Source organism: Eutrigla gurnardus (assembly GCF_963514095.1).
Source record: "Eutrigla gurnardus genome assembly, chromosome: 6".
NCBI lineage: Eukaryota > Metazoa > Chordata > Actinopteri > Perciformes > Triglidae > Eutrigla > Eutrigla gurnardus.
The window spans coordinates 4,459,505-4,483,550 of NC_139920.1; the positions used below are offsets into that span (position 1 = coordinate 4,459,505).

Here is a 24,046-nt window from a genome sequence, read left to right on the forward strand (position 1 = left end):
TCTGATTTCATGTGTTTTATGTTCCATATTAAGTCCTTCATGTTTCTGTGTGTAAATGCCTCTGGAAACTGGGAGAGGTTTTATCCTGGGGTCAGGGTGTGATGTTTACAAGCACAACAGACCTTAAGATACTAGTACACATGCAAATGCACTCCTTAATAATAAAATCCTTTAAAAAAATACTGCTTTTTATTTGCTTTGACATCAACAAATATGACACAACTGACTCCTAGTTTATTTTGTCATTTTCACAAGAACTTTATTACATAAACTCCATTTACAACATAGTTACATTTACAGCTCATAGTTTGGGGGGTCCAGATAACTTCCATCCCTCCATCTTGCCGACTTTTGTGAAGAAGGCCAGTGTTCCCAGACCGAGACATGCTGAGGTCCCAGTCATAGCACTGTGGGCTGGAGGGACAAGAAAAGTGAATCATTATGGTCATAGCACCCCGAGCAGCAACCTTACTGGATCTGGATCCATCTGGATTCTGGTGTGAAGCTGCTAACAAAGTTAGGTTCATAATTCAAGGTCAACTTAACAGCTAAATGTTAAAGTCATCTTAGTACCGTAGCTAACTGCATTGGTAGAGTGGTAGCAACCTGTCAATCAGCAGTTAGCCCCGCCCCTAAAGCATCCCCTGCTTTCTGGACTGGTGGACTCTAAATGGACCATAAAGTACTAAATGAACATCATGCTGGATTGAAGAAGACTTGAAACTAGAGATTGAGACCATAAACTCATGTTTACAATGTTTACTGAGATAATACATCAAGAGAGAAGTAGGACCATTTTCTCATAGACTTCTATACAATCAGAGAGGAGTCGCCCCCTGGTGACCAGGCGAGAGAATGACAGTTGAAGGCACTTCAGCTTTGGCTTCACTTTTCAGAAGCAGAGGTTGCTGCTTGACTGAATGCTTTCACACCTGAAGATAGGTTCATTTTGGAAAAGTGTACATTGATGATTTGAGTTCTGGTTCCTGTTCACAGTGAAGTTTTACCAACAGAGGAAGAAACAGGAAGTTATCCAGACAGGAAACTCGTTGATTGTCACCATCAGGACCAACGTGTGGAAAAGAAACTCTGGAGACTGAGAAACTGACAGCACTCTATACTTGTGTCTATTAGGTTCTTGGATTAAAACATGATCATAATTATTATTAGTATTGTTGAATTGGCCACGTTATGATGAATCGTGGTAGAGACACGACTGACCGGACACATGAGGCGTATTACTGAGGATCACTGTCACACCTTCTTATGAACGGACACGTTTCATAGTCTGATACCAGCAATACACATTTTGGGACGTTTCTATTCATGGTCTTAAATACAGATCTATAAGATTGCTTCCTGAACAGATTTCACCATCAGTGGATAGATTTATTAGAAGTTTAGAACGTTTTGAAATCATGCTACAATCACATGTCTGCCATCATAAAACCCTGCGGTTGCTTCATTTGCGTTCATACCACAGACGAGCTACGTCAGAGTCGTCTTGGACTGAAGGTTCACACCAAATGTGAAGAGAATTCTTCGTGCGGTGCTGTTGCATACAAAGTCAATGCTAATACACGCTAATTCGTGTCGGGCGATCCTGCGGTCAAACTGGCGCGAGTAACGCGAGGCGACAATTTACTTTGCGTTTGTTGTGAACAAACCTGGAGATCCACCATCACTTGTTTGGTCCGCAGCAGGATTCGATTAACAGCTTTAACACCCGGCCAACCAAACTGCATGAACACTAACAGAGCAACCGGATCCAGGTGAATCGATTGAACTGAATGGGTTAAATAAACGCCATGCTCTCCACTGTAAACTCGTGTTTACAATATTATGCTAATAAAACGAGTGCCCATAGAGTGCTGACGTCAGATAAAACAGACTGAGCTCCCCTCTCCTCCTGATACTTACTTCTGGCTCCCAGGAAGATCCCGGAGGTGCAACCCCCGATGAAGTAGTTCAGCGGGTCGTCTGGGGCCTCACGGGCCTGAGCACTGAGACAGGTGGCAATGCCGAAAACGGCTCCCATGGTGGCTGGTACAACACAGACACACACCGAATCAGCATCACACTACTTTACAGCATCTTGAGTGGGATTTCTACAGCGACACAATGAGCATCGGTCTGACTTCGTACAGATTTTCAAATGATACAATCAGTCCACGTTCATACGGCTGTAATTTATCTGAAAGATTAAAGATTAACCTCAGTCATCGTTTCATTTTCAAGTCAAGTAGTTTACAAAAAGACGAAGGAAGGAAAATTCGGTTTTAAAGTGTGTGTATCTTAGTCATGTCTGAAATAGCTCAAATTGGTTATCATAACATGTTATGTATAGGTTGCTGCTGTCATTTCTTGTTATTCTACAACTTACTGTAAAATGAATAACGGTTACACAAAATGTCACCTCCATGCCAGCAGACAGATTGCAGGGAAGTTCCTCGCAGCTGTAGCCAAGTTCAAGCTGCATGTTCACTTTTTTTTTTTAAATCAATCAATCAATTTAATTGTCACACAGATCTAAATCCCACCAGTCTGGTCAATTCCAGTTTGGCAACAGGTTCAACATTTAGAACAAAATGATAACGGACATGAAGAGTCTGAGGACAATATGGAGAAAAAAAGCATTGTGCTCTGGGTGTGTTGACATGTTACTGCACAGTTGGTGCATCTTTTCTCTCTGTGCTCTTAAAAATTAATCAGCTATCATGTTGTTTAACAACAATTCAGTACAGTGTGATCTGCAGCCCTCAGTCCAAAAATCAAAAATGAATTGAAAAAAGATGGAAGTCATCATTTCCTCGACTCACAACATGTTTTTCTCTCATGAAATATCCTGTTTCAGTTCCTATTTGTTGGCGTCAAAGCTTTTTAAATCATTATTTCCTATTGGGTTTATCAGTAATGACAGGTGCCCTTTAGTATGTTATAATGAGGCAATCTAGTGCATTATGAGAATAACTTTTCTTTATACTCATTGAATGACAGATTTGAAAGGTTTCCCTGACTTGTCAAGCAGGAGAAATCTTTCACTTTATCATTTTTAATGACAATTAATGATGTGAACAATGCTGAATGACAATATGAGTATTTACCCATGGTGACTGTTGTGTTGGTTGCCCTCTGTAGCGCTGCCAGTGCAGAATCAGGCTGGAATGCCACGATGTGATAGGCTGAACCCACCAGGCCTGAAAAACACACACACACACACATTAACAAACTTGAAATAAAAAAAATAAAAAGGAATATTATTCTAATAATATTTTAAATCAAATACAAAGTATTCATTAGTAGTATGATGTCGTCCAAACATGTTGATGGAGGTTCTAAATGGCTACGGACGCATTAAACCACCACCAAAACAGAGCCTGATTGTTAAAATACAGTATACCACAACATTTAAATTGAGTTTTTCACCATAAACAAATGAGTGCCTTATGTGTGACACAATACAAATATTAAGTGTTACCAGTGTGTTTTGCTTGCTTGCATTTTTAAGTTTTAAGTATTTATGGGGATAATATCATGAATCACGATCATTCTTGGCAGGATAATCGTGACATGACATGTCATGACATGTCTGGACCAAAAAGCCTGCAGTGACCTCCATGACATGAGCTTTACTTTGGTGAGTTCAGGTAGTTAATGTGGCGTCAGTAACGATACTTGGTGTGTTAAGGGTAAATGGACCGGCCTTTATATAGCTTACTAGCTACTCAAGGCGCTAATGTGTGTTGTTAGCTCACTGTTGACAGCAACAAAAAGGCTCCAGAGCCACACAGCGACACCGCGTCCAACACTTCAGCAAACAAACCAGACTGAAGTGGTTTCTCTTCGCGTTGTTGAAACCTGAACGCAGCATCTCCACCGGCTCTGGGCTAACCTGCTAGCGCGTTAGCATTAGCTGATACATTAACGCTAGTTCAACACACACAGCGGGATAGACCGCGTGCACAGCCAGCATGACTCGCAGTGGTTTTATCGGAGCTGATATTCACCCAAAGCTGTGGCCAGTTTGGTGGTGATCCATGCCTTTTCGATACAGCCCGTGCCCTCTGGTAGGTCCCAGTACCCCATTTCGGACGTAGCAAGGACGCAATCTACGGTACGGAAATCTCGCGAGAAACGGGTATGTTTTAGTGGCGAGGAACCCAGTTTGTGGCGCATTACCGCCACCTATCGGATAGGAGGATGAAGTCGTGAACTGGCACTAAGAAGGAAACACTAGTCGGTGCTGCTCAACAGGTTTCTTCATCAAGTAGTTCATTGAATGTCTGCAAGAAGGAAAGTCTAATATTATCTTCCTTGGCTTTTCCCCATTTGTTGAGAAATAAACACGTTTAATCTTCGTCTGGTGTGTGCACATAATCCTGTCGCTGGGTTAAGTACGTATATGGGTGCCGTATTTCAGATACAAATACTACTACTACTACTAAAAATAATAATACATTAAATTTAAAACAACAACAAAAAACATGCAATTTTTAAGGGTTGAAATGGGATAAATAAAAAGTAAAAGTAAAAAAAAGGAGAGACTAGAGAAGATTTAGTGATTTGTAAAGGAAACCCTAGAGTGTCAGCTTGGGCGGTATCTGTTTTTTAATGTCATCATTCCTTCCAACATTTCACCGGGGCGTACAGACTTATATATGCTAGATGTCGGGTGTGTGTTTGTGGGGGCAATTTATTTAATGATCTAGGTCAATTTAGATCTATGTATTAATCAATTGTGGTGTTTTCTTCCCATGATGCCCAGCAACACAGCTGGACTCACCATGACCATATTTCTCTCTCTCTCTCTCTCACACACACACAACACACACACACACACACACACACACACACACACACACACACACACACACACACACACACACACACACACACACACACACACACACACACACACAGGGCCATTTTAGCGTTGATCTCAGAGTGAATTGAAATTACGGGCCTGAAAGCAGAAAAACAAGTACTGAAAACATTGAGTCAGGATTGATTAGTCATCTGATTGGCTCTTCTGATCAGCTTTTAGAGACACCACCAATCAAATAATTCAGAACCAATATCAGCTGATTGGTGGCTGCACCTGGAACCTGATCGAAATGCAGCATAAACTTCAGCAAAGTCAACATAAAATAAGATTCTTACCTATAGTTCTTGATCATAGCACTGTTGTTCTTAAGGTATGTTTGCTGAACAGCTACTACTTTACTCAGACGAGGACCTAACACTGGTTCTATTTTTAGCTCTTACTTTATAGGCAATGATATGTTGTGGTTTCTTTCTTTTGACAAATGCACTTATTGTAAGTCACTGAGTGACTCCATCTCTCTGAGGTGGCAAAGGCCTTAACACTCTACAAAGCTAATAGTAATACTGAATCCTCTATTATTTTTATATCCTTGTTACGCCCCAGGCTAGGGGAACAGAGGCGCAGCACAAACAGAGACAGAGCGGGACGTTTAAAGGAGTCATCACCTGGTTTTATACGTATCCAGCCCCCCTTGGATCGCTTTGGATCAATTCGTAAAACTTATTAGAAAAAAAAAAAAAAAATTTAATCAAACATTGAGCTTGTTCTGACCCTTTTTCGTACCGCGATTTTATCACGCGAGATTACGCGCGAGGTTTTGACTGGTCCGGATGTGCATTGTATAATATGTAATGAGGCGCGCGTTGATTCGCCGCAGGAAGGACAGAGCCGGGGGGGCTTGCCTGCATGCAGACTCCAAAACATAATGGCGGCGCTTCGGCGATTTCAGGTAGCGGACGGGGCGGGGTTGGGTGGTGAAAGAGGGGTGGGCTTATGCAAGTAGCCGCCACGGTGACGTCACCGAAGGCGCAGAATCAAAATCTCGTGCTTTAGGAATGCACACCCTTGTGTGCTATTCCTGTTCGGAAAAAGAGCAGAAGCGAAAAAACGGCGCCACTTTCAAACTCCAGCCTTTCAGGCAAGTTTCAACTGAGGTCAAACACAGATATGCATCTTTTAACAAGAGAAATTGCGATTTCCGGGTGATGACTCCTTTAAGTACCAGTACACCGTATTTATTGTAACCCGGTGGGGGATAATCAATACTGTGGTACAATGCAGACCACATAAACACACATAACACAAAATGAAGTTTTGCTTCAGGGTGAGCCGAGGCCAAAATAACAAACAGAAGAAACTATCAACTCAACCAGCTAACTTGCCCTGGGAGGAAAAAAGGAACGAAACAAAATTACAACAACTAAACCTATCTCTCTAAACTAACGAAAAAACAGGAGAAAAAGAAGGGAATCAAAACAAACGGCAGTTCACCCTTACTGCTTCTTAAACAGGAAAATACTGAGTACAAAAAGTGCTATTTACAATGTGGTTAACCAAGGGAGAGAGAGATCAACGCACAGCACAAGGATAATCTATACAACGCTACGATCAGAAGTGGATCTTAAGTTTCACACACTGGTTGCTAAACAGTAGTTCGGGTCGCGAGGAGGAGAGTCACACCACACAGTGACAGCCCCGTTTGCTGTCTGGAGAACCCCGGTATATGAAGCTGGACTGTTCGTTGTCGGCTCGTCAAGCTCAGCGGCTGCAGCTGCGGAGGACCAATGGCCGGCGGCAGGAGGCGGGACCTGTCAATCAGGCAGAGATGGTGTAGAACACAGGAGCGCTCACTCGGCCTGAAGACAGCAGATGACACACAATACACACAAAACACTCACAGGTCCAAATGGCAAACAGTAACGGCTGGGGGCCGTAACAATCCTCTTTTAACTCGTCACCTAGGAGGAGAGAGAGATGACAAGCTGCTGCTTAGTGACAGAATGCTGACTCGTGGATTTCTGAACTTTCAACAGGGCAAGTGCAGCCGAACACTACCATCAACATAATGTGCTTCATTAATATTCACCAACTGATACACAGTTTTAAAGCAGTTTATTAATGCAGTTTTTAGCAGCTCATTTACAGTTGAAGGAAAGTAACAGAGTCATAGCACAGAGCAGCAGCGGTCCTCCAGCTACATGTGGTCTCTTACTCATCCCCAATACAAGAGTCCTCCGGCTTTCACAGTCCCAACATTTGACCTTGAGAAGGAATCACTTTGTTGGCATAAAAACATCCAGTTAGAACATCCTGTATGTGGACCTTCAGGGAGATTTACATCAGAGAAGTCATTTCTTCTTCCAGAAGTGGCTGTATTTGTCGGCTTTGAAGTCATCTTCATAGTGGACGGCGGTCTGCTTCTTTGTCTTCTTCACTTCTCTCTTTTTCTGTCGAGCTCGACGCTCCTCTTCAGACAGAGTGGACAGGTTGACCGGCATCTTTCAAAAACACACAAAGAAACACCAATGAACCTACAAAAACATGACTGGTGGGGCCAGTAAGGCGATATGCGAGAGAGAAGTCTGAGAAGTTAACCCTGATGAGGTCACAGTGATGTTCTCAGGGTTTTCTCAGCTACGACTACAAAGTTAGAACAGAAGTCGACCCGCTCCAGGGATGGGACAATGTAGGATTCTATCCCGGTAAAAAAAACCTGACAGTGAGTTGATTATTATTACCAAGTTGTTATTTAAGAGTTTTAAGCATATTTTGATGATACCATAAATCGCAATTATTTGAGTGTGGACAATCACAATGTTTCCCATACATAGTCCAATGTGTGGCGCAGCACCACAGAATCAGCACTGAGCGCCACCAATTGATTCTGAGTTTTTTTTTTTTTTTCCCCCAAATGTGATTTTGAAATATAAAATCATTCCATTCATTCATCTCTGCATAGCACTCTTTCTCCCTGTCATTCTTGTTGCATCAAACTTTGCTACAAGGTGGCTGTGGAGCAGTATGACATAAATTTTTTGTAATAGTTTTACACCGAATGAATATGTTCACAAAATAAAAGTCTCTCGTAGAACAAAATCATAATCCAGGAGTATCTAAATCAACCTAAATCAAATCAATCTATTCCACAGAAGTGTTATCGAAACTTCTTTCTACCCGTTTTAGACACGTTTCCATCAGCGGTCACAGTATCTGATGGCTCCATAGACTGTATATAAGAAGTGGATGTAGTCATGGCGACATCACCCGCTGGTTTGTGGACTACGGTGTTGAAGCGTCGGCGGCATTTTGACTGTAGTTTGGCCTGAGAATTGTTTTCTTGCCTCGGTTAAGGAATATGAAAGTAAGTGTGTGTGTAAATGAACATCATGCTGGATTGAAGAAGATTAAGACCATAAACTCATGTTTACAATGTTTACTGAGATAATACATCAAGAAAGAAGTAGGACCATTTTCTCAGACTTCAATACAACCAGAGAGGAGTCGCCCCCTGGTGGCCAGCAGAGAGAATGGCAGTTTGAGGGACTATAGCATGGCGTGATGTTATGATGGGTAGGGGACCGGTACTAACCGTGAGGATCCGTTTGGGCTCCTTGTATCTGATGTTCACCGTGGATCCATCCGGTCGGACGAGCATCACCGGGTACAGCCGCTCATACTTCTGCCGCCCGCAGCGCACCACCGACGTCCTGTTGGAGTTGAACCGAGGACCCTGTGTGTGGAGAAGTGAAGCCTGGCCCAGCGGTGACGTCATCCGAGTGAACACCGGGCAAAGCCACCTGCCCGTACACACGCAACATATAACGGGAGCGTTAATGTCGGCTGTAGCTTAGCTCAAAATATGTCTGTTTCCTTCATTGTTATATCCGTACAGAGCACATTTACCGCCATGTAGCAAGGTCGCTACCACGTATTATTTAACAGTAGCGCACCCTTCCTCTCCATTCACCCCACAAGGTGTGGCAGCGAGCTAACAGCTAGCTAGCAGCCAGCCCTACCAGTCACAATGAATGAGCATGAGTAAGTCTTACCGTGATAAAACACTCTGCGGTGTACAGAGCTTCATTAAAAACATGTTGGCGACCATGGAAGTCTAACAGGAAGCACTTTACTAGAAGGTCAAACTCCTTCGTCTTCTCCTCTGAGGTTTTATGGAGCTTGGCAAACAACTACATGGACCATTACCGCCACCTACTGGCTTGGAGTGTGGATCAAAATATCTCCTCTTCAAAAACAAATAAATACACATAAAATCATGTCTTCTCCATCTATTTAGTCATTTTAACAACTGAAACACAAGTCGGCAACACTCACTTCTGTAAAATATCAATACAATCGAATGTGATCCTTTCCTCTGGTCCCGAATCAAACTTCCACTTTCTGCTTCATGTCTGTGACAGTAAATCCTAGCGTGCTTCACATCTTCCTGTACCATGTTTACCCACTTTATATAATGAATGGTTTTAGCCCAAATCTGAGCTGTGGGATGATAGTTTCCTCTCTGCTGCTCCGTTCAGATCGTGTCATTTCTTCCTGTATTTCTATTCAGATGTCTGGTCTGCTCTCTGGTTGACTGAACGGTTCGACTGGCTAGAGATGAGCTTGAAGCTGAACATATGATTGTTCTCATAGTTTCTTTTGATCCACTGTAATGCCAATAACATTGCGGTCATTTCTGCAGTGTAAACAGATAACCCCTCGCTGATCCTTTACCCACTTTGAAACTCTGGAATGATAAATGCAACTTGTCTTCTATTAACAAAATCCTTTGATGCATCTGTGTATTTTGGATGTACCTGTGGTAACTATCAATATATGCCTGTATAGTGTGTGAATTAAGATGAAATCCCCTATCCTTGATCTTTCTTTTTAACAATGTGAAGTCTACTTTGGCACCCGGACGTATCCAACGTGGTATAGACTGTTGAACTAAGGTTGAATTGATCTGTGTTACTGTCTGTCCAAAGCGTTCCCTTTTCCCCAACAAGGTTTTAAAGTGTCTTGTGCTGGATGTTCTTGACTATGGCCTCGACTGTAGATGAACCCAGTAATTCAGTGTTAGTTGCATCCTTCTGATGTCTAAAGGCCTTTCTCCCATATACACCTGCTGCTGCTGAGGTTGTTTTAAATGCACCTGTGCATAATCTCAAAGCCTGATACTGAATGATATCTCACTTCTATTAGTGATGTTTTAAACATGTAATAACTCCTTTGACTCAAGTCACTAAATAATTATTAATTAAAATAAAGTAAACAACTGTTTTTGTGCTGCACACTTCATTTGTCTATTGTTAAAACTTGAATGTAAATAAGGTGCCAGAGTGAATAAAAAAGCATGAAAGCAGAGCTTTTCACATTGAAACTGTCACGTGACGAGCCGGATGAGAATGTGTTGCTTTAGTGTGTTTATGTCCATTATAGCTAACTAGAGAGGTCAGCGTGTGTCGATAACACACTGATTAATAATTAAGCTTCAGGCTGACAGCACAGATTCACACCCGTCAGCTTTAGGATCGACTAGCGACTCACACACAGTCACACAGGAAACGCTGGAGGACCGAGCGTCTGGAAGATCCCAACATGTCTGCCAGTCTCACTACAGGTCTGAACCTCTTTAACTCACTTTACTACGACCGGAAGATTTATTTTAATGACACGCCAAAAGCAGATTTTCTAGACAGAACATGTAACACAGGCTAGCAGAGATACAAGCTCTAAATATTAATAATACATTTGATTCAAAGAGCACTTTTCATGGGACTCAGAGTCGTTCTACAGTTAAAATAGAAACAAAAACAAAATGACAGCATTAAAGCAGACAGATATGTTTTGAAACAGTTGATCCAGCAGCTGGATCATTCCAAGACAAACCTTTGATTGGAGAACTATTGGCTGTGAGGTGTAATAAGGAAGGAGCAGCTTGTAACCATAAAGTACTAAATGAACATCATGCTGGATTGAAGAAGACTTGAAACTAGAGATTGAGACCATAAACTCATGTTTACAATGTTTGCTGAGATAATACATCAAGAGAGAAGTAGCACCATTTTCTCATAGACCTCTATACGATCAGAGAGGAGTCGCCCCCTGGTGGGCAGCAGAGAGAATGCAACTGGCACTTCAGATTTGGCTTCACTTTTCAGAACCGAAGGTTGTCGCCTGGTTTCAAGTCAATAACACCTTCAAACTTAATGATACAGGAATTAATTTTCCATCTATCCATCTGGAACTCTGATTCTGTTGATCATCATGAACAGGCAGCAAATTTCAGAGGTGGCAAAAGTACTCATATTCTGTACTTAAGTAGAAGTACAGATACATGTGTAAAAAAATGCTCTGGTAAAAGTAGAAGTACTGAAGTACTTTCAAAGTAAAAGTAAAAAGTAAAAATGTTTTTTGAACACATTTTTGAACGCCAGCAGTTCGTGGTTTTTCGGTTGACACAGGACACAGCGCATACACCATGAGTCCTTTTTGGAGCCGACAACAATAAATAACTCTTTAAAATAGGGCCATGGACGGGGAATGTCTTGCTTCTCTGAATCTTCTGAAGCGTCGCCGTCGGCAATACTCGCTTTGTTTCCTTCCTCCATGTCGCTGCTACAGTGCAAGTTCTCTACCGTCTCTATTGTCCCCTCACTCATACAACTTCTTCCCGGGGTAACCTGTCCCCCCCTCTTCTTCTCCCTCTTTCCCTCTCGAGTTCGTCACGTCTTTTACGTATTGTCGCCATCTGTGGAGGTTTTTTAAAAAAAGTAACAAGTCTGTTTTTACGATGTAAGGAGTAGAAAGTACATATTTTTGTGTATAAATGTAGGGAGTAAAAGTAAAAAGTCATCAGAAAAATAAATACTCAAGTAAAGTACAGATACCTGAAAAATCTACTTAAGTACAGTAATGAAGTATTTGTACTTCGTTACTTGTCATCTCTGGCAAATATTGACAGTGCAGTCAGTGTGCTCGAACCATAGACTAGATAAGAGGCGGACGTAGTCATGGTGATGTCACCCATTGGTTTGTGGACTACGGTTTGGAAGCCTTGAGTTCATCCTTTTGGCCGTTGCCATCTTGGATTTTTGCAACCACAAGTCACACGAGAAGGCGGAGCTAAGAACAACCTGGAGCGTCGACAAGAGCAGGAGGCGGAGACTTCAAGCTGTCAGTCAGTCCAGTAGCCTCCACAGGATTACAGGAAGTCATATGTGACAGGCAGCAACACACACACACACACACACACACACACACACACACACACACACACACACACAGAGACACACACACACACGTCCCTGCTAATGAGAATGATAAATGATATTCTTCAATGTGGGGGATAAGACCAGGGGGAGGGGCTATTAATTTAAAGGCAATATATTTTTGGCAATAGAGAAGTTAGTCTTGGTGTTACAGATGAGGTAACAGCTAGTGGAGGATCCAGACTATATTATAAATAACATTGATTTTCCTGCTCTGAAGTGAGTTATTGAGGAACTCTAGTCAGTGCTGTTTTGTTATTTTTGTATATAATGTTCTTTTCACTTTTGTAATTTTGTTCATCTTTTGTAAATATTACCATTGCCCCATTTGCGACTACAGCATTGTTTCATAAAGTCTTGAGGAGTTGGGAGTAGAACCATAGACAAACAGAAATAGTTACATCCTGTTAGACATGATTTGTAGGCTACCTGTAGTTTGTTGATCACATTCAAATGTATTAATTGTATTCTATCCTTCTTCTTCTTCTTAAAAGAGTTGAAGAGGGTTTGATAGTGACATCATATCCTGTCCATCTGCAGGCAGCAGCTCCTCAGGGTTTGCCACTGCACCCCCTCCCACACCTGGTTTGGAGGCTGCTGACATCGCCGTGGTCGTCATCTACTTTATCTTTGTCATGGTGGTTGGAATCTGGGTAAGACCTGGATCATCTCATTTTAACCTCACCATTATCTTATTACTATCTTAAGAGCGATCTCAGGTAAACATATTCATAGTATTATATCGGCCGTGAGGTGTAATAAGGAAGGAGCAGCTTGAAGTGTCGGTTCACTGAAGTCACAAACACATTTGGCACCAGTCTGAACCTGATCCAGGAGGACCAGACCGGGAGAGCCCTCTCCACACAGTGAGACCACGTAGACCCTAATCCTTTGGTTGATCTGTTTCTTGTTGAATGTTCATGATGGTAACATAACTGTAAGTTTAATTGCTTCACACAAAAACTGCGTCAACAATCCTCCAAAACAGTTTTAAAAAACAAAGTCTCTTCATTTTCAACCACAGACTATAAGAAGGACATCATGATGTCATCCATTGGTTTATGCATTGTTAGCATGGTAGTGACCTGTCAATCAGCAGGTAGCCCCGCCTCTAAAGCATCCCCTGCTTCCTGGTCTGTTTGACCTGAATGGACCATAATGTACTAAATGAACATCATGCTGGATTGAAGAAGACTTGAGGTCTTGACTTGAAGTCATGAGGAAGATCGTTTGCAGTTTAGTATGTTTCTGGGAGCTCATAGGTTGTACATGTATGACACAGTATGAGAACACAGTTGGAAGCATCCTGATGGTCTAACCTCTCATTCTCTCTCTCTCTCTCTCTCTCTCTCTCTCTCTCTCTCTCTCTCTCTCTCTCTCTCTCTCTCTCTCTCTCTCCCCGACAGTCATCGGTGCGAGCCAATCGCAGCACAGTGAGAGGCTACTTCTTGGCCAGCCGTTCGATGAGCTGGTTGCCTGTGAGTAGCTAATCTCTGAATGTCTGAATGTAAAAAAAATGAGAAAAAAAGTCACAGAATTGTCAGCAACAACTTCAGTGAAGAGTACACAGCGTCTAGTACACAGAATGACCACAGCTAACAGCTAAACCCACCTGTTCTCTGGCTGTGGTCATTCTGCCCTGCATGCTCTGCACAAATTCATTGACCTAATTTGAAAATGCTAATTTGAAGCAGAATGACAAAATTAAACGGCAAGTTATGTCATACTTGAATAACTTAACAAGAGACATGTTCCGAATATGTAAATAGTACAAGGCTTCCTGATTGCTATTTAACAAATTATTTGCACAACAAAGAAATGAAGATTTTGAGGAAGCAAAATAATATTGAAGCACAGAAAAAAAATGAAATAATAATTGACATATTCGAAAAGGAGTGAGAAGAAGCATAGCTTGTTAGCTCTCACCCCTTTGTCTAAATAAAATTATATATATATATATAAATATATATATATATATATATATATATATATATACTGTATATACATACACATACATATACACACACACATATACATGCATATATATATACATACACACATAAACACATACATACATATACACACATATACACATACATATACATACATACATATACACATTCACATTCTCTACCTCTCGTCACCTTGCCACATCAATTGATAAATAATAATCACCAATGATCATTAATGACCATTATCCATTGTACCCACTAAATAACATGTTTTTGTACATTTTCTTGAACTGGTTAATATCTGGACTTTGCTTGAGTTCCTCCCTTAGATTGTTCAGCTTGACACCAGAAATAGATACACAGACTCAAAACCTTCTGCTTCGTCCAAAGATGGCGTTGCTGTTGCTTCACGTGTGCATGAGTGAGCTCTGTGTTCTCGCCAGGAACAGAAAGTTACAAGTCCAGTTAACTCAGATGAACCTAGTGTTACGCCTACGCCTCACATCTGTAAGGCTTCAATAACAATGACAACATACCAATGAACCATACTGAGTAGGTGGAGCCGAACCAAGACTGACAAGGGTGTGAAGAGGGGAGGGAACTACATCGCTACACAACCAGTGAAGGAAGTGACCATATTTGGACTGTGGAAGAACGACGGGTGGATCTGATGAATACAAGAGGCAGAGTGGCACTCTTTCTGAATCTGGATCCATCTGGAGTCTTTGTGATCACGGATCGCTACCGCGGCCTTGTTACTGTTGCTACCAAGCTACCACTGCAATTAGCACAAGATGACTTTAAAGGTCTTCGCCCACTTCCAAATAAATACAACCTCATGTTCTTTGAATCACGTTTGCACACTGACTCCGAAACATTCATCAGTGAAAAAAGTTTTCAGAAAAGGTCCAATTTTCTGTATCCGCAAGCTCGTCCACCTTGTAGCTCAAAGCAATACGCTGTATGACAAACAGTCTGAAGCCTATAGAGATGATGGGAATGATGATGATGATGATGAAGGACAGATTGAGGCAGTGATCACCGAGCAGTTTGGGATCGGGGGACGTACTGCAGCCTGTTCAGTGTCCGGTGGACTGTGGAGATTGATGGTCTTCTGAAGTGGGGTCCCAGTGGAGTTGCAGACTGGACCATCCTGAAGTCCACCTGGGTCGTTGTGCAGCTCCCTTCTGTTTCTTTTTTCAAGAATGAGAAAATCACAAAACTTTCCTCACTGCTGGATGACTGCGTTTATTTTCAAAACTAATCTATATTAAAAAAAACATGATCTTCATGTTTAGACCGTCATTGAAGCAAAACTCAGATATTAAACAGACTGATGACATCATCCTGAATTCTCTCTTTGTTTACGTTCCTATTCTGACATATACGGCACGCAGGCTGTTTTTCTGCCACTGTACACGTCTGCAGTGACGTTAAAGCAACGTCCACACATTGTGTATATTCATGTATGATTGTAATTTTTCAATCGAAGCAAGCTGACTATTTTTCTTGTTAATGTGTGTTATGTTTGCAGATCGGAGCCTCTCTGATGTCCAGTAATGTCGGCAGCGGTCTGTTTATCGGTCTAGCGGGAACAGGAGCAGCCGGAGGGATCGCTGTTGGGGGGTTTGAATGGAATGTAAGGAAATCAGTCTCGTATAAAGCTTTGGTGCTCTTGACCTTGCTAAGCCCCGCCCCTCGCTGTTACTCCGTCAGGCTCAGAATGTTATTATCAGTGTCTGACAACATTATGGAAAGAACCCTACATAGATTTTTGGGATTGACCTTTTTGTTAAAGAGTAAAATGCCTTTTCTTTAACCAGTAACAGCAGCTACATGGCTGTTATTAAATACACCAGACTCCAAAAACAGAAAAACAGTCATTTTAACGTGTCGTAAAGCACACTTTATTCGGACATGGACAATTTGATGGTCAAAAGTCAATATATAGGGATGTATATCTCCGAATTATACTTTTCCATGATGCGGTCCCACCATAATGTGGACCCTCCAATCTTTTAAATGTGTGTGTCCTGTTTCAGGCAAATGGGCGAAGGCAACCTTGTGTTCTCCTTCGTCCACTGAAAGAAGTGGAGTAGCAGACGATGGTGACGTGTTGCTGAGGCTGTGTGTGTGTCTGCAGGCAGCGTGGGTTTTGGTGGCTCTGGGTTGGATCTTCATCCCGGTCTACATCTCTGCTGGAGTGGTGACCATGCCCGAGTACCTGGCCAAGCGCTTCGGAGGCCAGAGGATACGCATATACATGTCTGTTCTGTCACTCATCCTCTACATCTTCACCAAGATATCTGTAAGACCCACACACACACACACACACACACACACACACACACACACGGTTAGCGGGTGTGAGATATAATACATCATTAATGAGGAAAATATGACGTTCTTTAAAATGTGAACATATCAGAGAGCATTCATATATGATCAGAGTCCCATGGCTGTGGTCCCCATGGTCCCAAGACATAGAAGAAACATTTGTGTGTGTGTGTGTGTGTGTGTGTGTGTGTGTGTGTATGTGTGTGTGTGTGTGTGTTACCCAGACAGATTTATTTTCGGGAGCACTGTTCATCCAGATATCGTTGGGCTGGGATCTCTATCTGTCCACAGGTGTTCTGCTGCTGGTCACTGCTGCTTACACTGTGGCAGGTAAACACACACACACACACACACATAAACACACATAAACACACACACACACACACACACACACACACACACACACACACACACACACACACACACACACACACACACACACACACACACACACACACACACACATAAACACACACACACACACACACACACACACACACACACACACACACACACACACACACACACACACACACACACACACACGCTACATTCCTTTCTGAGGGCTAATTGCACAAAACCTAGATAAGGGGTTAAGCTGGGCTTTCCGGCTGTAGTTAGCTGTGATCCAGTTGCATGAAAGTATGTCTCATATGTTATGGCATACGTTACCATGGAGATTGTGGAGTTAGCCTGCTCCACAGGATCTATGAATCTGATCCCGTATCTCAGTGACTTCATTGGGAATCCAACGTGTTCATTACAGTAATCCCACTGCTCCTTACATGTTACCATCCAGGAAGTAGCCTGCTGTCATTATTTAATGTGATCATTACTTTATATTCAATCAGCCGATATTCATACATTTTATTAAATTCCACATGTGACCGTCATGGTAACAGTTATAATTGTGTTCATATTGTTCAGTAAAGGTTTATCAGTTTAAGGCCGGCGGTCCAAACCACTGGGGGCGCTGTTATACAGTGAGCGTTCGCCTCCTCAGCCACCGTACTTGTCAAAGTTGTTTCATATAGTATTTGAGCATCAGATTAAAGTGCTACAGTAACAATATAACAATGTCTGGTTCATTAAGCCACAGTTCTTCTATTTACGGAGGAGCTTGAACTCCTCATACGCCTCCATCAGAAGCTCGTAGTCAGTTTATGAAAAGTTCATATGCCGTATATACTGTATGTGTGTGTGCGTGCGTGTGTGTGTGTGTGTGTGTGTGTGCAGGTGGCTTGGCAGCAGTGATCTACACTGATGCTCTCCAGACTGTGATCATGGTCGGGGGAGCCTTTGCTCTGATGTTCATAGGTAAGGTACACACACACACACACACACACACACACACACACACACACACACACACACACACACACACACACACGCACACACACACACACACACACACACACACACACACACACACACACACACACACACACATATACACACAGGTTGAGCTTGAAAAGGCTGTGCATAACATCAGCTGACAAACAGGCTCAGTGCAGCCAACGAACCATCGTCATGACGACGGCACACACTGTCACTCAGAACACACTGAGAGGAAAAACAAAAAAATCATTGAAATAGCATTTTGTCAAATATCTCAGAGAAAAGAACATTGATTGTCTGAAAAACTATAACATTTTAATACTAGGAAGCATATTGATCAGCTCCTGTGTGTGTGTGTGTGTGTGTGTGTGTGTGTATTTCCCAGCATTCTCCAAAGTTGGCTGGTATGAGGGCTTCGTGGACCATTACATGTCAGCGGTTCCCACGGTGACCGTCGCCAACACCACCTGCCACCTGCCTCGTAGCGACGCCTTCCGCCTGCTCAGAGACCCGGTCTCGGGGGACCTGCCCTGGCCCGGTCTGGTGTTTGGCCTCACCATCTTGGCTACGTGGGTCTGGTGTGCTGATCAGGTGACTTTACCTGCATTAATAGTCCATTGACTCTTTCATAATTTTGGTTCATCACTCATTTTAAATGTGTGTGCAACCCTATTAAAAATGTGATATCAGATGAAAAGTACAATAATCCTGCTTTGTTTTATCACGTCATTCTACGAAGATATATATTTAGGGACCAAATAAGCACCAATAACAATGTAAATAATGAACTGATAATGAACTATAAACCATAAAAACGATATATTATATATGATATAAAGGCTCTCATTCAATGATAATATATGCATCCCATGCTATTGACTGTCCTCCCATCTCTCCCTGCTCTTCTCCTGGAGTTTCAATTCTTCAAGAGAGAAGTCAGGTCATTTTCTCATAGACTTCCATGCAATCAGAGAGGAATCGCCCCCTGGTGGCCAGTAGAGATAACGACAGTTTAAAGGTCCGGATAAATGAGACGTGGTCTAGGTTTTTAGTATTAAGTTGTGTTTAGGGAACACATTGTGTCAATGAGGGTTCTCACTAGTCTAGAAAGACCGGTATGTGTGTGTGTGTGTGTGTGTGTGTGTGTGCAGGTTATAGTCCAGAGGTCTCTATCAGCCAAGTCCTTGTCTCATGCCAAAGCAGGCAGTGTGTTTGGAGGCTACCTCAAACTGCTGCCCATGTTCTTCATCGTCATGCCGGGCATGATCAGCCGATCACTGTTCCCAGGTCAGTCTGCCGGGTCAATGCTTCTTCATGCATCATTTTCATTTGGTCATCATCTCATGGAACCTGCCAAACACGTTCACTCACCCAAATACTGAGCATGAAAGTTTTCCAAGTGCCCCTCCATTAGAAAACCCACAGGCAGCTACATGTACCATGTCTGATGTTCACTGTGAGGGATCAGGTCTCTGCAGGTCTTATTATGAGTGGGGGTCTAAAATGTGGAAAGATCATATTTGTAAACCCTAAAACACTGCAGTCTTTTTAAAAAGGGCAAGAATCCCTGCAGTAGATACCTGCAGATATGATGTTTTCATGGATGACGATCAAACTTTTGTTCTAAAGCATTTAGAAGCTGGACAAGTAAGGCCCCGTTTCCCAGGTAACAACATGGTGACATCTCACCACCACTCTGACCTCTGTAGGATGAGAGACTAGCACCGCCCCTTTTATGATCGATTTACTGTTTGTCTGATATTGTCTTGGACCTTACCCACGGAGTCGTCCTCCAATCAGAAGCCTCCTCCAGTCCACATGTTGAAGAAGCCCAGCTGGGCCCTGAAGGCTGCGCCATCAGTGTGTGGATGTATGAACCTCTACGTCTGTGTGTTGTAGATGAAGTGGGTTGTGTGGATCCAGCGGTGTGTCAGAGTGTGTGTGGAGCGTCGGTTGGCTGCTCCAACATCGCCTACCCCAAACTGGTGTTGGAGCTGATGCCTGTGGGTGAGTCCAGACCAAACCAGCCAAACCATAAAGCTCACTCTGCGTTTTGCTTTTGGGTCCTGAAGTCTTTTCCCTTAAATCGTAACACGAGTACAAGTTAAATGAACTGGAAATAAAGATTAAAAACTCTCCTATTTAGATGCAGAATTATTATTGTTTATTAAAACAGTTATAACTTCAGAATATTCCCTAACTTGTCTAACCTTTGGGCTCCTGTATGTTACCACGGTTTGTTTGAGTTGTCAAACATCCACATGAAAAAAGAGTCTAACCAGATACTTCCTCATATTTATTTTAGAGATGCACCGATCCGATACCTGGATCGGATATCGGCTCCGATATTGACTAATTGGATATCGGATGAATGAGGACGATTCAGCATTCCGATCCAGTCATTTCATTTTTATTAATATCATACACAGCAATACAGTTACAGCGATCTAGTCACTTCAATTCTATGTTTGCAACGCTGGTTACGTCATCACGCAGAGCAGCTAGTGATGAGCAACACAGAGCAACATGGAGCAAGCAACGGTTCATTAAGCCATTGTTTGTTGGGTTTCAGGCAGCTGCTATATTTTATATTACATTTTAAAATATCTGTTTGCAGTGCACTTTACATGGTTACAAGCATTATTTATTTATTTTTGCTGCTAATGTACACTTTGTTATTTGTTAATAAATAATATTAAGTACATTTATATCTGTGTTCATTTGTTACCTTTTTTTTTAACAAGGCTAAATGTTTAGGTCAAGCCTGATGCCTTCACTCACATGGCAAGTATACGGTTCATTCATTCAACAGTAGTATCAGATCGGTATCGGGTATCGGCCGATATGCTCAGCGCAGATATCGGATTGGATCGGAAAAAACTGGATCGGTGCATCTCTAATTTATTTCACAGTCAACAGCCTGAGCTTTCATTCACTACATTATTATCCTTGTTTTTTCCCCAGTGTGATTAATGATGAAATCATTGATAATAATAAAGAGTTGAACCCGATATTTCACCATGACAGGTCTTCGTGGTCTGATGCTAGCCGTGATGTTAGCTGCTCTGATGTCGTCTCTGACCTCCATCTTTAACAGCAGCTCCACCCTGTTCACTCTGGACCTGTACCACCGGGCCCGGCCCGGCGCTTCAGAGAGGGAGCTCATGGTGGTCGGAAGGTAGGGCTGCAAACACCGACTTTATCTTTACTTTCAGAGTGCTTAGAATGGAGGAATTTTTTTGCAAATATTCAAGAAAATGTTCTTCTGAACGCAATTAGGAAATAAAATGTTTGAGATGTGTGATGCCTTTACTGATCCATATGGAAAAATGGTGTCAACAACAAATCCTCTTATGCTGTGAATGTTCCTGAAAATGTTTGTCCCGGTTCGTTAAAATCCTCCTTCTAGCTGACATTCCAGTTATTCACTTCTTGTAAGGGACACTGTAGCCTCACAGTGAGAGGGTCCCGGGTTCGATTCCCGGGTCGGCCCCGGGTTCCTTCTGTGTGGAGTTTGCATGTTCTCCCCGTGTAAGTGTGGGTTCTCCCCGGGTTCTCCGGCTTCCTCCCACAGTCCAAAGACATGCAGGATGGGGATAGGTTCATTGATGACTCCAATCGCCCAGTAATACAGTCATTTTGGATCCATTAAAGAACACCAGGTTGTATTACCTAAACCATAAGACTTTACAGTCACTATAGAGTGTTTTTAAACTGTTTCAACATGGATGTCAGTGAACGGAGGTTAAAAAGCTGGGTTCCCGTCGAATCATTGTTCAGTCTTTCAGTTGCCATTTGTAAGAACTCCATTTTTACTTCACTGATCAAAGCTGACACAATATTTTGTGAACTTTCAGGGTGTTCATCCTGGTCTTGGTGTGTGTGAGTCTGTTGTGGATTCCTGTCATCCAAACAGCCAACAGTGGACAGCTGTTTGATTATATCCAATCAGTGACCAGCTTTCTAGCTCCACCCATTACCGCTGTATTCCTAATGGCTGTCTTCTGGCCACGTGCCAATGAGCAGGTAGGTCTCACACACACACACACACACACACACACACACACACACACACACACACACACACACACACACACACACACACACACACACATTTTGGCCATCGCCATCTTGGAATTCTCTCCACCAGTGAAGGAAGTGACCATATTTAGACGGTGGAGGAGCGACGGGTGGATCTGGTAAACACAACCAGCAGCAGCAACCTTACTGGATCTGGATCCATCTGGATTCTGATGTGAAGTTGCTCACAAAGTTAGCTTCATAATTCAAGGTCAACTTTACAGCTAAGTGTTTAAGTCATCTTGTAGCTAACTGCATTGGTAGCGTGGTAGCGACCTGTCAATCAGCAGGTAGCCCCGCCCCTAAAGCATCCCCTGCTTTCTAGTCTGGTGGACTCTAAATGGACCATAAAGTACTAAATGAACATCATGCTGGATTGAAGAAGACTTGAAACTAGAGATTGAGACCATAAACTCATGTTTACAATGACGATTCAAAATGCTGAACATTCCAGTGATGTTTTGTCTGTTCAATGTGACTACATTTAATATTTCATGTATGTGTTTCTCAGGGTGCATTCTGGGGTCTGATGACTGGACTAGTGGTGGGACTGGTCCGCATGGTCCTGGAGTTCTCCTATACAATCCCTTCCTGTGGTCAGCCTGATGGTCGGCCTGCGGTCCTGGCTGACGTCCACTACCTGTACTTTGCTCTCATCCTGTTGGCTTTCAGCTGCCTCGTCATCGTTGCTGTCAGCTTGGCCACGGCCCCGATACCTGAGGAACATGTAAGGAACGTTTCCTGTCATTCAGAAGCTGTGTGCCTGTCGTGAACTTTATTGTCAAAAGAACAGCCAACATCTGTCCGCTGCTCTCATTCCACACATCCGATTAGCTGTAATGCTGTTCACGCCAACACAAAGCTCATTTTGTCGTGATTCTGTTCTATTTCAATGCAAAGACACAAATTTATCCGGAGCGGGAAATTTGTCTATCAGCGTTGAGATCGTCCTCCGCTGAATCCTAAACGGAGGAAACAAATATTTGTCTCCTGTGTCTGTGGTCCCGCAATGGTCTACAATAGTTCACATTAGTCCAGAGACCAGACCAGACTATGTGGAGAAACCAGAGACTGTCTGTGCTCCCACAGAGGTCTAGATAGTAGCTCACATTAGTCCAGAGACCAGACCAGACTATGTGGAGAAACCAGAGACTGTCTGTGGTTCCCCAGAGGTCTACAGTAGTAACTCATATTAGTCCAGAGACCAGACTATGTGGATACCCTGAAATACTCAGTATTTATGTCTAGATGACCTTATTTGAAGTGCTGCAAGTAGTGCAGACGACAAGAGAAAGTGTTTCCAGGGAACACGAGAACGTGATGCACACACACTGGGATATGCTTGTTGTTGCCATGGTTATTTTGCTTATGAAGTCGTTGCCAGCTTTCACCAGTATGAAACCCCTTTGCGGTCCAGTTTGTGCTCCCTTTATACTGGTCTAACTGTGTTAGGCTGACTTGTGTCCCCATGTCTGCCACACACAAGATGTTCTGTTGTTTGCTGTTATTTATAAAAGTGTGCTTGCTATTGTTGATATTGTGTCATTCTCTCTCCCTTCCAGCTGTACCGGCTGACCTGGTGGTCTCGATATAGCCAGGAGCCTCGGATCGACTTCACAGCTCCTCCGATGACCGCCGACCCAGTGACCTCTGACCTCAGCCGAGAATCTGAACGCTTGCCAGAATCTCGGTGGCTGAGAGGAGCTCTGTGGCTCTGTGGTCTGACTGGTCCAGGTTCTGGCTCGGCGCCTCCAGTGACTGACGACAGCGAGCTGGACTCCCTGAAGGAGGAGCCTCTCTGGAGGAGAGTCTGTGACGTGAATGCCCTGCTGCTGCTGGCTGTCAACGTGTTTCTCTGGGGATATTTTGCATAATAACTTGGTATCAGTAAGGTTCGATTGGTGTTGTTTTTGTAATGAAATAAAAGGCTTGGTCGAGAGTCTAAACCATCAGCTGGATCCGTCTCTTATAGGCAAGAACAGACGGTTCACTTAGAAGTGGTTTATCAGGAATGACAACTAATAATGATGGTGGGACACTTTTAACCAGCCAACGCTACACACACTTCATAAAAGGCTAAAAGAGACCGCTACCTGACATTTATCCTGATACCAGAAGTGGACATGCAGTCAAATATATATCAGCAACATTTGAGAGTGATGGAAAACAACAAAGATATTCCTTGCAACTCATCAACCAAGAGCCTTTTAGATGTCAGTGTTAGAACTCAGCAGGATTACGTG

The 24,046-nt window shown here is 42.8% G+C and overlaps 3 protein-coding genes across 5 annotated transcripts; 1 reads left to right on the plus strand and 2 right to left on the minus strand.

Annotated features, from left to right (window-relative positions):
* Positions 1 to 223: 223 nt before the first annotated feature.
* On the minus strand, positions 224 to 4,129 carry ndufa11 (NADH:ubiquinone oxidoreductase subunit A11). The gene is made up of 4 exons (XM_084011607.1): positions 4,008 to 4,129; positions 3,105 to 3,197; positions 1,921 to 2,043; positions 224 to 414 (listed from the first exon to the last, which is right to left on the minus strand). The coding sequence occupies exons 1-4, from the start codon at positions 4,084 to 4,086 to the stop codon at positions 302 to 304; spliced, it is 408 nt and encodes a 135-aa protein (XP_083867733.1). The 5' UTR covers positions 4,087 to 4,129; the 3' UTR covers positions 224 to 301.
* Positions 4,130 to 6,912: 2,783 nt separating this feature from the next.
* On the minus strand, positions 6,913 to 9,000 carry mrpl55 (mitochondrial ribosomal protein L55). Its single transcript, XM_084011606.1, has 3 exons — positions 8,875 to 9,000; positions 8,415 to 8,622; positions 6,913 to 7,323 (listed from the first exon to the last, which is right to left on the minus strand). Exons 1-3 carry the CDS (start codon positions 8,928 to 8,930, stop codon positions 7,174 to 7,176), a joined length of 414 nt encoding a protein of 137 aa, XP_083867732.1. The 5' UTR covers positions 8,931 to 9,000; the 3' UTR covers positions 6,913 to 7,173.
* A 1,383-nt stretch (positions 9,001 to 10,383) lies between these two features.
* slc5a9 (solute carrier family 5 member 9) lies at positions 10,384 to 23,771 on the plus strand. Of its 3 annotated transcripts, XM_084011568.1 has the most exons (14): positions 10,384 to 10,445; positions 12,637 to 12,749; positions 13,503 to 13,574; positions 15,583 to 15,687; positions 16,192 to 16,356; positions 16,610 to 16,715; positions 17,622 to 17,702; positions 18,109 to 18,314; positions 18,875 to 19,010; positions 19,623 to 19,730; positions 20,751 to 20,901; positions 21,581 to 21,749; positions 22,315 to 22,530; positions 23,366 to 23,767. In XM_084011568.1, the coding sequence occupies exons 1-14, from the start codon at positions 10,424 to 10,426 to the stop codon at positions 23,675 to 23,677; spliced, it is 1,962 nt and encodes a 653-aa protein (XP_083867694.1). In that variant the 5' UTR covers positions 10,384 to 10,423; the 3' UTR covers positions 23,678 to 23,767. The 3 variants fall into 3 exon arrangements, with proteins under 3 accessions (XP_083867694.1, XP_083867695.1, XP_083867696.1); XM_084011569.1 differs by lacking the exon at positions 13,503 to 13,574; XM_084011570.1 differs by lacking the exons at positions 10,384 to 10,445; positions 12,637 to 12,749; positions 13,503 to 13,574 and having other exon boundaries at positions 16,614 to 16,715; positions 23,366 to 23,771.
* The last annotated feature ends 275 nt before the right edge of the window (positions 23,772 to 24,046 follow it).

Excerpts from the sequence above, each read along its gene's own strand:
- slc5a9 (XM_084011568.1), top strand. The coding sequence starts at position 10,424 with ATGTCTGCCAGTCTCACTACAG. Across the intron at positions 15,688-16,191 it reads TTGGGGGGTTTGAATGGAAT|GCAGCGTGGGTTTTGGTGGC; the intron begins GTAAGGAAATCA and ends GTGTGTCTGCAG. Across the intron at positions 17,703-18,108 it reads CTTTGCTCTGATGTTCATAG|CATTCTCCAAAGTTGGCTGG; the intron begins GTAAGGTACACA and ends TGTATTTCCCAG.
- ndufa11 (XM_084011607.1), bottom strand. The coding sequence starts at position 4,086 with ATGGGGTACTGGGACCTACCAGAGGGCACGGGCTGTATCGAAAAGGCA. Across the intron at positions 3,198-4,007 it reads CAAACTGGCCACAGCTTTGG|GCCTGGTGGGTTCAGCCTAT; the intron begins GTGAATATCAGC and ends TGTGTTTTTCAG. Across the intron at positions 415-1,920 it reads GATCTTCCTGGGAGCCAGAA|CCCACAGTGCTATGACTGGG; the intron begins GTAAGTATCAGG and ends TTGTCCCTCCAG.
- mrpl55 (XM_084011606.1), bottom strand. The coding sequence starts at position 8,930 with ATGGTCGCCAACATGTTTTTAATGAAGCTCTGTACACCGCAGAGTGTT. Across the intron at positions 8,623-8,874 it reads CCGCAGAGTGTTTTATCACG|GTGGCTTTGCCCGGTGTTCA; the intron begins GTAAGACTTACT and ends GTGTACGGGCAG. Across the intron at positions 7,324-8,414 it reads AGCCCAAACGGATCCTCACG|ATGCCGGTCAACCTGTCCAC; the intron begins GTTAGTACCGGT and ends TGTTTTTGAAAG.